Source organism: Adelges cooleyi, unplaced genomic scaffold (genome assembly GCF_023614345.1).
Source record: "Adelges cooleyi isolate 19-005CV unplaced genomic scaffold, UGA_ACOO_1.1 ACOO_flye_CR_arks_rails_tigmint_CR_PRNA_108, whole genome shotgun sequence".
Lineage (NCBI taxonomy): Eukaryota > Metazoa > Arthropoda > Insecta > Hemiptera > Adelgidae > Adelges > Adelges cooleyi.
The window spans coordinates 9,116,781-9,132,340 of NW_026095761.1; the positions used below are offsets into that span (position 1 = coordinate 9,116,781).

General features: G+C 30.7%; 2 protein-coding genes across 2 annotated transcripts; one reads left to right on the plus strand and one right to left on the minus strand.

Moving 5' to 3' along the window:
- Positions 1–875: 875 nt before the first annotated feature.
- On the minus strand, positions 876–6,112 carry LOC126837641 (UDP-glycosyltransferase UGT5-like). Its single transcript, XM_050571581.1, has 4 exons — positions 5,256–6,112; positions 1,556–1,778; positions 1,283–1,502; positions 876–1,196 (listed from the first exon to the last, which is right to left on the minus strand). The coding sequence occupies exons 1-4, from the start codon at positions 6,063–6,065 to the stop codon at positions 920–922; spliced, it is 1,530 nt and encodes a 509-aa protein (XP_050427538.1). The 5' UTR covers positions 6,066–6,112; the 3' UTR covers positions 876–919.
- Positions 6,113–7,410: 1,298 nt separating this feature from the next.
- On the plus strand, positions 7,411–15,279 carry LOC126837631 (AP-1 complex subunit gamma-1). Its single transcript, XM_050571572.1, has 17 exons — positions 7,411–7,783; positions 8,392–8,453; positions 8,527–8,588; positions 8,657–8,840; positions 9,352–9,498; positions 9,569–9,884; positions 9,948–10,043; positions 10,119–10,445; positions 10,507–10,728; positions 10,798–11,010; positions 11,706–11,833; positions 11,912–12,155; positions 12,225–12,339; positions 13,771–13,884; positions 13,948–14,141; positions 14,232–14,324; positions 14,558–15,279. The coding sequence occupies exons 2-17, from the start codon at positions 8,431–8,433 to the stop codon at positions 14,696–14,698; spliced, it is 2,619 nt and encodes an 872-aa protein (XP_050427529.1). The 5' UTR covers positions 7,411–7,783; positions 8,392–8,430; the 3' UTR covers positions 14,699–15,279.
- Positions 15,280–15,560: the final 281 nt, after the last annotated feature.

Consider the following 15,560-nt stretch of genomic DNA (forward strand, 5'->3'; position numbering starts at 1 on the left):
ATGCGGGCCGCACCGTGCCGGTTGCCATCAATACAATTTCCACAATTAGTACTTATGGATTTGCATATTTCTAATAATGTTATAGATTAGATAAAATATTAGGTGATATAAGGCTAAAACCTTTGTTTCTATTATTGTTATTTTGATGTGTCTGTAGACACGTTATGTAGCTAACTGTTCACCGATTTACGCGAGTGGAACTAATATCAATTTGAAACTTAATGCGGTGGACAAGAAATTAAACGTTAAACCACCCTCCTCCCTCTCACTCCCCAAATGGGGGAATGTGATATCTCTGTTAAACAATAACATTAATAAAATGGCTATCTTGAATTAAAAAAAATAATAATAATAATAATAATTTAAAAAAGTAAAATAGTTAAGTGCAATGAAAAACGCGGTGCTCATAGCGCAAATGAGTATAAATTATTAAAAAAAAAAAAACCTTAGAAATATTCACTAGGACAAAAGTTATTTCATTTGTCAAATCATTGTGGGCCACCTTGTATAATAGTAAACGGAAAAAACAATTTTGTGGAGATATTTTTAATTTTTATTTCATTTATGAAAAGGAGCCTCCAAAGATATTTTGTCTTATGGTTCAAAATGTGTAAATCAAAGCCTGTATAATTGTATAAAATAAACTTGAATTGCTACTATTAGGTTAGAGCATATATTGGAAAATGTTGGGTGACATGATAGCGACCACTTCACGTGCAATTTTTCACCTGCACGCAGGTATACTCAACTGTAAGTAGATATGATATAAGTTTACATACCTGCATCAATAAGATTAAGCTTAAAAATTAACATATATCGGTAGTTACCTACCGATATATTTAGGTAGATATAACTGTACATATATTAAACATGTATTATCATTATAGGTCATTATATTATCATCGTTTTACAATATTACTCAGTTTGTTTTTAGTTTTTTAGATGGTCGCAACAGACTTAAGATTTTTGAAATAAAATAACGCAACAACAAAATAATAGCAACTATGCAAATCAAAAGCGTAGAAATTATATCAATCATGTAATATTGGTACCACGGCATACCGACTGCTGCAGACTGGAGATGTGGTGCGCCTTTATGTCTAATAACATATTCCGTCCAGTAAATAGCAGTTTCCATTGGGGAGATGGGTCGGTCGCGAAACACTTCCGATACCATTTTTACTTTTTGTGTGTAGCTAAAAAAATGAATTAATTATGAAATCATGTAGTTTTTTGTGGTTTTAAAACACAGTGTATATAAAACAAATTTAGGTGATCTTACATGGGATTGGTAAGCATGTCTTTAACTTTGATAAATATTTCGTTTTCCTTTAAATTACTATAGTCCAATATATCTCCCGCGCCTGCATGCTTAATTGCTTTTACGTTGGTCATTTGATCTCCAAAAATTGGCATTGCTAGCGTAGGTACACCTTCATGTACAGCTTCCATTAAACCCAACAAGCCGCCGTGGGAGATAAACAGTTTGACGTTCGGATGAGCTACAATTTAAAACGAGTCTATGATTGGTAATAAGCATTAGGGGTCCACTCACCTAGAATGTCTCTCTGAGGCATCCATTTGCGTATCATTATGTTTGATGTTCTCCCGGGCAATTCTTCGCCTTCCCATTTCCATAATACTCTCTGAGGAATTTTTTCGAATACGTCCAAGAACTTTTTTCTTTTTTCAGCCGGAAAAGTTTCACCTCTTAGTAAACTACCCATGCAGAAATAAATGACTCCGTGTTCTGATTCGTCAATAAACGTTTGTATATCCTATAAGCTCAATTAGTTAGAAATAATAATACACAGCTAATTCTGTAGCGCACACTAGAGTTTCACACCAAATTATATGTTTTTGAATTCGCTGAATGCAAATTGAACATTTATTTTTAAATCAATTCCCTATTTTAGAAGTTAAAGTGACTTAGGCCGGAGGATTTTATGATTTCAAAATAAAGTATATCGCTGAAATTAAATATTGTATTAGTTTTATAAACTAATTTAATTTTTATAATAAATGATTAAGAAAATAAAAAAAATTTTTAAATGCATTAATTACTGAAAATATTATATACAAACACATAGTATATGTATATTGTTTATATTAGTTTTAAATTTATATTTTTTAACTTAAATTAGAACTAACGATTTAAATAAGTTTATTTTAAATTAATATTCTTATTTGTTGGTTAGGCATCTGTTGTGTTCAACGTCGCCCCGCGTGCGTCAATTATAGCAATTATTTAGTTTTTAACTAACACAATAACTTTAATTGCAGGTATTTTCAGCTTAAATTTTTTTCTTGTTTAAGTACACCTTATTGTATATTTTAATGTTAGTTTGGCGAGTACGCCTTAATACCCCTGGTTTGCAGAGTTAAATTTCATAAAATAAACATAATTAATAATGATTGTTTTAAAATGTTTTTTTTTACAGAAAAAGAGGGAGAGGGGGAGTAACAATATATTGTAATTAAACACGGGACGCGGGTTATTATGCTAAAATGAAACGTACGTTCCTTAAATATTTTTTTTATATCTTAAAAATGATATTAAATATAGAGTATTTAAAAAGTTATAATAACAGTCAACAATGTTAAAAATGTTAAATGGGTATTCTTATATAATACAGTACTTAGTTAATAGCTACTAAATTAAATTAGGTCTCTATGACCATTTTAAAAATCCATTTTCGATCGCCTTCGTCGGATTCTAGACCACTGTGTATCGTGAAAATCGCAAATTGAAATGTATAATATAACTAGTAGAAATATTATTATAAAAATCAAATTCCTACAGTTATTTTGATTTGTGACATCTTTGTCATTATTTTTTAAGTTAAAGGCTACAACTATTTTTGGTCGAAATCAACTCATTCTACTTCAAACGACTGTTCCTAAAAATACTCCGATTTAAGATTTGAAAAAATATTTGAATTCTTCATAACATTTTTTCAAGGCATCAATCGTGGCATTATTTTTTGTGAATTAATTATTTTAGTTAAAAAAAGTTAAAAATTTACATTATTTATATTGAAGTAGTTAATTAACTAAAAATAATTTTAAAATTGTGCCACGATCGATAGTTTGAAAATGTTATGAATAATTCCAATGTTTTTTTTTTTTAACTTTAATCACAGTATTTTTAGATAAGTTCTATTCGAAGTAAAAACATCTGTTTTTGTACAAAACTAGATCCTATGTATAAAAGTTGAAAGAAAAATTAAATACAAAATAGATCCTACTTCCCTATGGTAACACATACGTTTAAAAATGTTGAGGTTTAGTGAAATATTGACTATACAATGCGCCTTAATCAAATAAATCCTAGTATAGAGGCTCTTTAAAGGGGCTCCATACAGACCATTTTTAAGGAGTTTTGTGTAGGCAATATTTAAGAAAAAATTGGCTTAAATAAATTTCGACCATGACAATAAATTTACCGGTTAATTTGTATAAGCTTCAAGGTATTATTTTTAATTTAAATCATTTTTTCTATGAGTAAAAGCCATTTTAGTCAATATAACATACATTTTTTGTTCCATCGCACAGGCTCAACCAGTGATCCGATAAGTGTTATGAAAACAGATTTGAATTTGTCATGAAATTTACTTGAGATCGGTCGACGTACTTTTTTGATATCTTATTTCTACTATGTATAAAACACGTTTGAACATTTTATAAAATTTCAATATTTAAAAATAAAATTTAGAAAGGGTTTTAATTAAAAATTGAAAAAAGTACCTCGACCGATCCTAAGTAAACTTTATAACGAATTCAAATCTGTTTTTAGATTGCTTATCGGATCACTGGTTAGGCCTGTGCGATGGAATGAAAATTATGTGTTTTTACTGAAAAAATGGTCTGTATGGAGCCCCCTTAACACGAGTGCGAGAAATAGTTTCAAAATTCATATTTACCAAAAAAAATTATTTCTAAAACAATACTAAAAGAAAAAATCTATGAAATTAAATAAAAATTTTAACGATTTTTCTTATTCGATTATGAATTTAAAATATTTCCTATGCATGCTTTTTATTAGATGCATACATGTGTATAAATTGTATATAAAGTGACAAATTATAATATTATTATAAAACTCGAACGTTTCTTGTAAGAATTATAATTTTTTCAAACAACTGAAAAAATATCGTCCATATTTTAAAAAATGTACAAATTACAATTTACGAATAATTTTGTCGAAGATCCGAACTGCAAAAGTCAAATAAGGTATGATTTGGCGTGTAATATGTTATGTAAAAGAGAACTAATGTCCTTAATTTAACAGTACTGTTACTGTTAGTAAAATGTAATGTTACTAATACACAAAATGCCTGTTATGCAAAAAAATGATAACACAAGATTGAGTGTAAGTAGGAAACTCTAATTATAATGCACTTACTTAATGTTAATTGCTAACCTAAATTAGCCTAAGTATTAACATACAATTTTAGGTTGGTACGCATATTATTGAGATTCGAGTATTCGAGAGGAATTCCAACATTAGATTCATTTTATAGACTTCTAGGCTTAAAAACTATAAAATATAATGTAATGGTTTCGAAATTCTTAGTAAGGCTGTTTGAAAATAATAATTGTTTACAATTAAATTTAAAATATAAAGGAAGTCGTAAGATATATATTAAAATTGCTGTTCAGTTAGGTGTGGCAAAGCTTATACTAGACAAACATTTTGTATTATCCGTCTATTATGCTTTGTACGTTCAAAGACATATGTCAAAATTAAATACTTAGATCATTATATTGGAAAGCGTGACTGAAGTAAATAAGTATTTTCTCAGAAGCACAACAGGTAGTTAATATCTGATGGGCGCGTACGAATTGTCATTTGCCGCCAGAAAACTGTAAATTGAATCAGTTTTTTATCGATTATTTAGGGCCACGAATAACTGCCTCTTAGGCTAGTTAGTCATTAGTGTTTATCTGATCTGTTGTACTCTCGAACGTTTACACGAACAACTTAAATAGTATTACATTATCGTTGTCGCGGTTTCAAAACAACATGATTTATGTATGGTTACCTAATGGTCAATGGACTAAAACAATTTACAGCAATAAAATATACTAGTATAAGTATAAGTAAATAAATAAAATTTAATATGAATTTAATGCAAAAATAAATTGAATAATCTGTAAGGGTCTCCGGAGGCAAAATTGTTCGATTATATATTTTCAAATGCAATGAATATGCACCGTATCGGGTACCTGATACGGTGGTAACTACTACTAACTTGTGGTAAGTCCTTCGGAGGATTTATATGAATTCCGCCAACTTCCACCAGCTGGGGTACAGTAGCCGACGGCCCGTTAATTGAAAAATGAGTATTAGCCAACACTAAGCTCGCATTAGTCGCCAGTAAGTCCAAGTTCACGTCTAGCCCTAAGTTCTCTTTTATTACACGACGGCTCCAAGGTCGGTGGATTGCGTGGAACACCATGTCCCAGCCGTGTGCAATCAAAGCGTTGTTCAGTCGCTCGACATAGCTCATGCGTTGCGATAGACCGCTTGAAGCCGAGGGCCTGTACGATATTTGGTGTGGTTGCCCGATAACGGACTCTGTCCACGGTAACAGGGCACAGCTGCTAAGCAACACGAACGGCACGTTGAACTTGGCGACAAACCCCAACGAAAGCTCGCTATTGAAATGCTCAGTTATGATTAAATCGAACTCGACGCTGCCGTTGTTCAACAGCTCTCTGACTTCGCGTACACCGAACAGGTTTTCTGTACCTCGTGCGAATTCGTGCAGGACGAACACCTCTTCCCATTTTCCTTTTAAACTGAAAGTCGACGTGTCCGGAGCAGTGAAGTTGTTATTGAACTTGGCACCTTTGATTAACATGTCGACGATGTCGGCATGCGAGGACTCGAAGTGACTGATCACGTGGAGACGGTGCCCTCGACTCGCCAATTCCTTTAGGTACGGCAAGAACACTAGGTGATGACTTAAGCCCGGGTGCGGAAACACACCGAGGATGCGAGCGGCCGTTGTACAGCATATTATCGTGGTCGCTAGTAGTGTTAAAATAGTAACTGACATAGCTGCGTGGCGGACTAATTGCGACTGATTGGCACAGTGTAATTATATTTTAACATGTCGCATACCTGCCTACGCGGACGGTAACCGAATCGCAACGTTGTCGATAAAAAAAAAAAAGCACGATAAAGGGAATAGATAGTTTTGTGTTGGCGTTAAAGCGCGAAAGAGCCGATTTATTGTTAGATATTAATAATATTATTACAACCCTATCACCTTTTTATAATTAATCATTGCATGTGTATGGTATGAAAAATAATATTATATATTTTAACAATAATAATAACTAATAGTGTTGTGATGAACACCTATAGTGTTCATCACAATTTGGCAATTTGACAGACAGATATTGGCATCTATAAGTGCTCGGAAATCAAGTGCTCAAATCATTTTTGTTTATTAAAAACGCGTTAGTCATAAATTAAAAACTGAAGTTATCTTCAGAAATAAAATGGCAGCGTAACAGGATATCAATTTTACTATAATATACTATACTTGTTTGCGTGCCCGTTATGCTAACATTTTTTTTCCCATCGAATATTTGACGAAGAAAGATTATATGTGCATTAACCTTGTATTTTTCAATCATGTATTTATACTACATTTTTTAAATACTATTTTGTAAAACTTTAATATGTACTCGAATACCTACCACCTACCGGCTACCTACTTAAAAAGTATTTGGATTCGAATAGCTTCAACACTAGAAAATACCAATTAATATTTAAGTATAATGTACTTTATGGTAACACACGAAATCACTAAAGCTGAAACAGAGCTTGAGAAATAAAAAAATACATTTTAGTATCGAATTAGTCCTATTTAACCGGTTAATAAATCTTGGGAGGTAAGGCCATTAATTCTGGTTATGGAAACGTTTTTTTAATATCATTTATAGTAACAGTTTTTTGAAAATTCATTATTTTTTTCGGTTACAAGCATAGCTTTATATAGACTCGATTGGCTGTGCCTACGGCATGGGTGATTAAAATTGGCGAAAAATAACTGAAAATGTCATTTATTAAGGGGGAAAATATAGGCAATATAACAGTCATTTTACAAACATTCTAATTTCAATATTATCATCATGTGTATATATATATATATACTTATTGTACTTACTTATAGGTACAAATGACAGATACCTACTAATTATTATTATTACATTGCATAACGCATTATGTATATATTTATTTGTCTATAACATTACAGAGAACGTTTGGTTACAATAAAAAATGTATCTATAACTTATTAAAGCGGCCGTCATGTGGCCACACTGTATACGACTACGGTGACGTCTGGGCGAGCGGAGGTGGGGTCACTTGATTTCTGCTGTGGCCTGTGAGCCTCTGCTGCGCTCACTGCACTACTCGCGAGTTGCGACCTGCTGGATTGATTGCTGTATGTAAAATGTATCACGTTCGCACCTGTTTGATAAAATTATTATATGTGATTTCTTAGATCTTACGGTGGCGACCCACTACCGAAATCGTCGGTTCGGTCGCACCATTTAGGCACGGGCAGCGAGTAATATTGTCGACATATCTTTGCAGAGGCCACCATCAAAGTATACGCAATATTATTATATTCTACTAGGCGGCCCACAAGTACACACATAGTGTCGAGCGAATGTTCATGACACGAATACAGAAAAACAAGATAAGGGCACTGCCGCTGTCGAGCCGTTCTTCGAATATCGCGCCCAAGGATAAGCAGTGAAGGTGAATTATCTAACAAACTATTCGTTCTTCGGTCCCTCTGCAAAATTCCCACAGTTTTGCCGGGTCGCCATACGGCAAATGTATCTATTGCAGCTGTATTTTTCCATGTCGTTTTTGTTGGATCGCTGACGAACGCAACACTTTGGGTTTTTTCAACGACTAGCCACCCGTATGTCCGAACGAACTCGCATTAGCCAACATCGACAGTCAACCCAAACTTGAATTGATAATGCTCGTGTTGATAGGCACTAAACACTTGTATGATCTCGTTAATATGACTAATTGTTCCTCACTCTAATTACTCTTATAAACTATATCTGTTGCACGGTTAAAAAGGATTAACGTACAATCTTGAAAACCATGTTAATGCTTTTCAGAGATAAGATTTAATAGAGATTTAATTTTCACCTATACATTACATTTTTAAATAGTATAATATAGTCAGTTTGTTGAATTTTAAAGTGGTATATATATATATAATATTATGTACCCCTATTATCATTTTATTGACAGTTTTAATTATTTTAATGGCCAAGTTCTAAAATCTACCTAAAAACCGTTAACTTAATTCAATATGTTTTGATAATAATATTTTACAATTGTTGCAGGCAGTTTATTTGTCAATCAAATTGAATAAAAGCTTTAACATGAATAGTTCTTCTGATACCGGGTAAGTAAATGTTCAAAGATTTGTTTTTTGTTTTTAAATATTTATATTTATTTATACGTACGTACTTATGTAGGTTTAATCCGGCATTCAATATTGCTACAATTAAGCAAGTGTTCAATGAAGCTGTTGAAAAAGGTTTGTTTTTAAAAGTTATAGCATAACAAGCCTTATTTAACTAAAATATTACATATTTTTAATTTTAGTTCGAATGCCTACGCCGATGAGACTTAGGGACCTCATACGACAAATAAGAGCAGCACGAACAGCAGCGGAAGAAAGAGCGGTTATCAATAAAGAATGCGCTGATATACGAACATCGTTTCGTGATGAAGACAGCGTTTGGAGATGCCGAAACATTGCTAAATTGTTATATATTCATATGCTAGGGTTAGTATTGACAAATTCTTATATTAAATATGGTTAACGCTCAATTGATAAAAGCACTACTAACAAAAGAAGTGATTTTTATTGATAATTTATTTATCTTATAAACTGATAATACTTTACAGAAATAATTTTTTTTAATTAATTAGTATTTTTTTTAATTATATTTTTATGTGCTATTATTTGAACAATATTACAGCACGAAAATTATGAATCTATATACAATAATAATATAACAAATTATAAAAACAATAAAACAAAAGAAAATTAACAATAAATAAGAAATCCAGGCTGTGGAAAGAAAGGATATTAGGAGGATGATAACAGAGAGACAATGTGAGTTTAAAAGAAAAGAGGAAACAAGGAAGGTATAGCCGAAAAAACTGAGATGGAAAATTAAATTTTTTCTGTTGGAGTATAGAGTAGAAGAGTCAAGGAGAATAATTTGTATTAGAATGTCATATTTTTTTTACACTGCAATGTTGTTTTATAATTACTTAATACATTTTTACAGATATCCTGCACATTTTGGTCAGTTAGAGTGTTTGAAATTAATTGCGTCCCCTAGGTTTACTGATAAACGTATCGGCTACTTGGGCGCTATGTTATTATTGGATGAACGACAAGACGTGCATCTACTTATCACAAATTGCTTAAAAAAGTAAACCTAATAAATACAGCTTTTTATTTTTTATTGTTTTAAACTAATAACATTTTCTTTATTTTTTCAGTGACTTGAATAGTTGCACTCAATTTGTTGTTGGTCTAGCGTTATGTACTCTTGGTGCAATCGCATCCCCGGAAATGGCTAGGGACCTTGCGACTGAAGTAGAAAGACTTATGAAATCGCCTAATACCTATATCAGAAAAAAGGCAGCGTTATGTGCATATCGCATTGTGCTCAAAGTGCCGGAATTAATGGAAATATTTCTTCCAGCTACTAGATCGATGCTTTCAGAAAAAAATCATGGTGTACTTATCACTGGCGTTACCTTAATTACAGAAATGTGTGAAAGAAGTATTGATACTTTACAACATTTCAAAAAGGTTTGTTATAAAATATTAAAATAATATAAAGCCTATCTTATTAATCATAATGTGTTATTGTAGGTTGTGCCAAATCTAGTAAGGATTTTAAAAAATTTAATATTAGCTGGCTATTCGCCCGAACATGATGTTTCCGGAGTGAGTGATCCGTTTTTACAAGTAAGTACATGATTGTAATATTATTTTGTTACTTTTTATATGTTTATTTAAAAAAAAAAAAATACTCTATTGCAGGTAAAAATATTGAGGTTGCTAAAAATACTTGGTCGTAAAGATCCAGAAGCCTCTGAAACTATGAACGATGTGTTAGCACAAGTAGCTACCACTACGGAAACAAACAAAAATGTGGGTAATACCATTCTATACGAGACTGTGCTTTCAATTATGGACATCAAATCGGAATCTGGCCTCCGAGTGCTTGCCATCAATATTTTGGGGAGATTTTTGTTGAACACTGATAAAAATATACGATATGTCGCTTTGAATACGCTGCTGAAAACAATTCATTTGGACATCACGGCCGTGCAAAGACACAGAACTACTATAATAGAATGTCTTCGAGTAGGTTGAATATTTTATTCAAATTGTACATTGAATAACTTGATTTTTTTTCCTCTTGTAGCAAGATCCAGATGTCTCAATAAGACGACGCGCTTTAGAACTTAGCATAGCTCTAATTAATTCTCACAATGTGTTAACAATGACTAAAGAACTCTTAGCATTTTTGGAGACGTCGGAACCGGAATTTAAAGCTCTGTGTTCATCTAGTATAGTTATGGCAGCTGAAAAATATGCACCGAACACTCGGTGGCACTTGGACACGCTAATAAAAGTTCTTGTGGCTGTAAGTAAAACAAAATATATATTAATTTAGTTTAATGTATCAAATATGAATTGTGAAATTTACTTTTAGGCCGGTAACTACATAAGAGATGATGTTGTGTCTAGTACAATACAATTAGTATCTGAGTCGGGAGCTCAACACGGTGGGTATATGGCTTCAAAGTTGTGGGTAGAATTAGAAAAGGATACCAGTGATAAACAGCCGTTAATACAAGTATCGACTTGGACCATTGGTGAATTTGGCGATATGTTATTGCAACAATCTGACGATTTAGCTGTAAAAGTAAGCATTTTCTCTTACTTGAAGTTTGTATTTAGGCTGTTTCACACATGTGCGTTTTTATGTGTGACTTATAAAAATACAAACTTACGTTAATCATCACGCACGCGGTTTTTTAAAACCCAAGTTTCTAAGATCTGTGCAACTTGTTGGACCCAAATTCTAAAAATTCAAAATGTACTACATTTCCTTAATAAAATGATAACATATTATAACTTTTTAAAAAATAGTCAAATTACTTCCAGGTTTATGTGAGGATATTTCTTAAATATAATTCTAATAATATGCATTAAAATATTATCAAACTTTGCACCAGAAGGGGAAGAAACTTAAGGCTTTATTTCGCTTCATTAGGTGTAGCTAAAATTGAGGTTTAGGCTTAAGATCGAAAATTAGACTATTCTCAACATAAAAATTAATAAAATAATGACGTGCATTAGTTAACATTTTTTTTTTAATTTCAAAAATCTACAGTCACATTTTTTTTATTGAGACACCCCCATAATACACACATTTTTTTGTCTACTTAATTAATGTATAATGGTTTTTACTATCTACAATTGCGCATTAGAGTGTACTAAAGTATAAATTATTAATTTATATTTTTAAACTATAAAAAGCTATTATGCTTCTCACTCATTTTATGATATATTCTTGTAACCGTAATTCTACAAAAGATTTCATTTTATAATTTTCAGGTGTCTGAAGAAGACATTCTGAGGGTTTATCATAAACTGATGTGGAGTCCCCAAAATAATATTGTCACCAAGCAATATACTTTAAATTCTCTTATGAAATTGAGCACTCGCGTTAAAGTCAATGTCGAGTGAGTGTTATTTTCAAATGATTATTGTATAATAAAAAAAAATGTTTAATTCTAAAATAATTTTATTTGCTTTAACAGTAAAGTGCATGAAATGGTTGCGTCATTTACAACTCATATGCACACTGATCTCCAACAACGTGGGATTGAGTACAACCAGCTTTTTAACAGATACGACAAAATGCGGGATGGGTTATTGGAAAGAATGCCCGCCATGGAGTCAAACCGTACTCAACAATCTCAGTGGAATGAAACCAATGAAAACATTGCATCTCCTAGTGATTTAATTAGTACCGACACAACCAACACCGATACAAACGATTCAGTCAGTTTAAACTATTCTGCTTTTATGCAAAACGTGTACTTAATGCTTATTTTGTGTATTTTTATCTAGAATGCACTGCTGGTATTGTTGGGAGGCGAAAACGGAGATGCAGATTTAGTTCCGAATTCTTTAGTTCAAAATTCTTCAATAAAGCCCGATACTCAAGATTTATTGGATCTATTGGGTAATTTATTAAGGGAAAAAATTCATTTACCACCATGCGTCTCCTAAATATTTCATTAATTTAATTTGACTTTTGTTGTCATTACTTGGTATTTGTACATTGTTTTTTAAGTTATATGCCATGGTTATCAAACTTGTTAAACACTGTATAAGTGGTTAATAAAAGACAAGACTGCTATTGTTTTTATTATGAAGCATTTAGTCCACATTCGATAGGCTTGTTAATACATTTTTTGTCGTAAAAAATATAATTGAAAATCGGGGCTCCAAGCTTAAAAATTTTTTGGTTTTCAGTTTTTTTTTCTATTTTGCGAGTGTGACGATCACAGATTTTCAATTGTTGAACACCAATATTTAAATTATAGTATTCCTCATTATAGGTGTTGGTTATTCTATTCATTTTAAACTGTTAAAATTTGTTGTGGATTTGGTTTTGTTCAGTGTTTTAATATTTTTTTGTTATGATGTTCGATATTTTAATTCAAATATTAAAATCTTGTATTAAAAAAAAAAATTCCAACCCTCGGTTTTGGATTTAGCGTCTCAAAATACGTAAGAATTAACTAATCTAGTTTGTTGGAAATCCTACCTTTTTTTTTTGCAGGACTGTTTTATTAGTCAAATTGAATTCTGTATTCTTTTGTATCCTTTTTACAATAATTTTTGGATTATAACTGATTTTCTTCAAATATTTTTATTGCTGTTATATTTTTTCTAGTAAATCTAGTTGTAATTTTTTACCATATTCAATTTTTTTTCCATGTTACATCAACCATCTAATCAGTCTGCTGATGCCAGTCAGTAGTTAAGTTGTATAATTTGTATATAATTGCTAGTTTGGTCCAAATAACATGCTATTGACCGTAACTCCCATAATTTCCTTCTCTTACACAATCCTTGTCTAATAAGCGTGGAAACCTATCAAAACATTAATATAAAAAAAAATTATTTTTATTTCACTTAAATTTACGGATTGTCCTTAATTTGTTATTTAGATCAAACCATCAATTATTACTGCGTATTTTATATTTTGTTATTCTTCCAAAAAATAAAACCATTACACTAAAATATGACAACCTAGGTAGGAAACTCTATTCCAGTAGAATTTGTGATGTATTTAATGCTATTCACTAATGACCTAAGTTAAGAATTTTGTCATTTTAAACTTAAATGGTGATGACAACCATAAACTTTTTTTTTTTTGCTAAACCAAAAACCGAGACTTCAGCAAGTGTAATATCGTACATTTGTAACATATCAAACTTTATTAAACCAATATTCTTTCAAATATGTTTAGACTTAAATATTAATGATTAAAATATATAGAAAGCCCTTAAAAATTGTTATTTAAAAAAAAATTGTATATTGTCCAAATTATGTTTGGAAACGATTAACTAGTTGTTTTAAAACTATTTAATAATTATTTTTACAGGTGGATTAGATTTAAGCAATCAACCAATGCAACCGTTAAACAATCTTTTACCCGAAAATACTACCAATGGGTCCAGCGTAAATGCTAATAGTTTACTTGATTCATTAAATTTAGGTAATTAATTTATATTGCTAAAATAATGTATAAAAATATAATGTTGATATTTGATGTTTGAAGACGATGGTCCCGTCATAAGCAACAATGTTAAAAAACCGGGAACTGTCACTGCCTACGACCAAAATAGTCTACTGATAACTATAACAGTAGAAAGAGATGTATCAAACATGGATACAAATATGTTAAACATGGCTGCATACAACAATGGACAATTTACCATAAATGAGTTTTTATTTCAAGCGGCTGTTCCAAAAGTAAGCTAACAAGATCCATTGACGATTAAAAAATTAAACAATTCTTTATATTAATGTACAAAGTATGATATTTAACTATTATTATTTCAGACTTTCCAATTACAAATGTTACCACCATCTGGAAATTCAATTGAACCTGGTTCCTTTTTGACGCAAGTCATGCGAGTCTCTAATGCGTCAAAAGTATGTACTGTTCAACTTACAATCGGTCTATTATTTTGTTAATACTAACGTGAATCGTTTGTTTAAAACTAAAAAATAAGTACTCAATAACAATTAAAATATACTTCACATAATATACTATAAATGTATTTATATATTATGTTACATAAATATAGTATGTGTATGTACATTTATATATATTTTTCATATCTAGTAGTTAGTATTTTATAATTAATTATTTTGTTTGTCTATAGAATCAGCTGAGAATGAGAATAAGATTATCATATACATCTAATGGTATACTGGTGCAAGATCAAACTGAAGTCAATAACTTTCCAAATCCACCTGAACTATTTGGAACTTCCCCGTTAGATCTATGGTCTGAAAATCAATGACAAAAAATATTACTGGCAATCAGCTAAAGTAATTCCGACAGCTGTGGATAAGTCGGTAAGTGTTCCCAACGTGATAACTGTTTAGGTTTTGTCAATTACTTGAGAAAAATATGTACCAACTGCTAATTTTCAAAATTGGGTTGACATTAAAATGATATGTACAGTAATTAAGAGACTTAATAACCTTTTTTTTTTTTTATTGAACTTAATAAATGTAATATACTTATTATTTAGCTCACAGTATTACAAAAATGTGTTTTTGTATGTGTCCGAATAATTTTTAAAAATACCGGGTGAATATTATTAATATAACATATTATGTGATAATTTTTAACTGCACATTTTCATTTCTGTGGGTTGTAAATCAAAAACCGGTTGTGAAATTCTAATTATGTACCAACATTGGTGACGTTTGCGAGCAAATAGTATTTCAGTTAAAGATTATTATTATTTTATTATTATAATTATTTTTTTTTTTTTTAGTAATGTCTATGTCATATTTTTTGCAATCCTAATTGATGCAACTTTTTTATGTATAAGAATACATAACTATAATATATATTATATTATATGTATTAAGCAGTAACTTGTTGATAAAATGTTTATTTTATTGTTAACTATTTAAAATATAAATTATTATTGTGTATTATTTTATTGTATTATTATTATTATTATTATTACTATTACTACATTAATAAAATACTGTATTCATTTTATTTTTTGTTTTTAATTTTCAACAATCTATAGAAGGAAAAATTGTTTCAAAAGGAATTGATTTTTTGAACAAAGCATAGAACTATGTTTCTTCAAAATAAAAGAATGAGGAACTAGAAATAATTCCTTGTTTTAGAAACGTAACGAA

Coding starts and splice junctions, on each gene's coding strand:
- LOC126837641 (XM_050571581.1), bottom strand. CDS start 6,065: ATGTCAGTTACTATTTTAACACTACTAGCGACCACGATAATATGCTGT. Junction 1,779..5,255: donor CTCCGAAGGACTTACCACAA/GTTAGTAGTAGT, acceptor TTGAGCTTATAG/GATATACAAACGTTTATTGA. Junction 1,503..1,555: donor GCCTCAGAGAGACATTCTAG/GTGAGTGGACCC, acceptor TTTAAATTGTAG/CTCATCCGAACGTCAAACTG.
- LOC126837631 (XM_050571572.1), top strand. CDS start 8,431: ATGAATAGTTCTTCTGATACCGG. Junction 10,446..10,506: donor CTATAATAGAATGTCTTCGA/GTAGGTTGAATA, acceptor TTCCTCTTGTAG/CAAGATCCAGATGTCTCAAT. Junction 11,834..11,911: donor CGCGTTAAAGTCAATGTCGA/GTGAGTGTTATT, acceptor TTGCTTTAACAG/TAAAGTGCATGAAATGGTTG.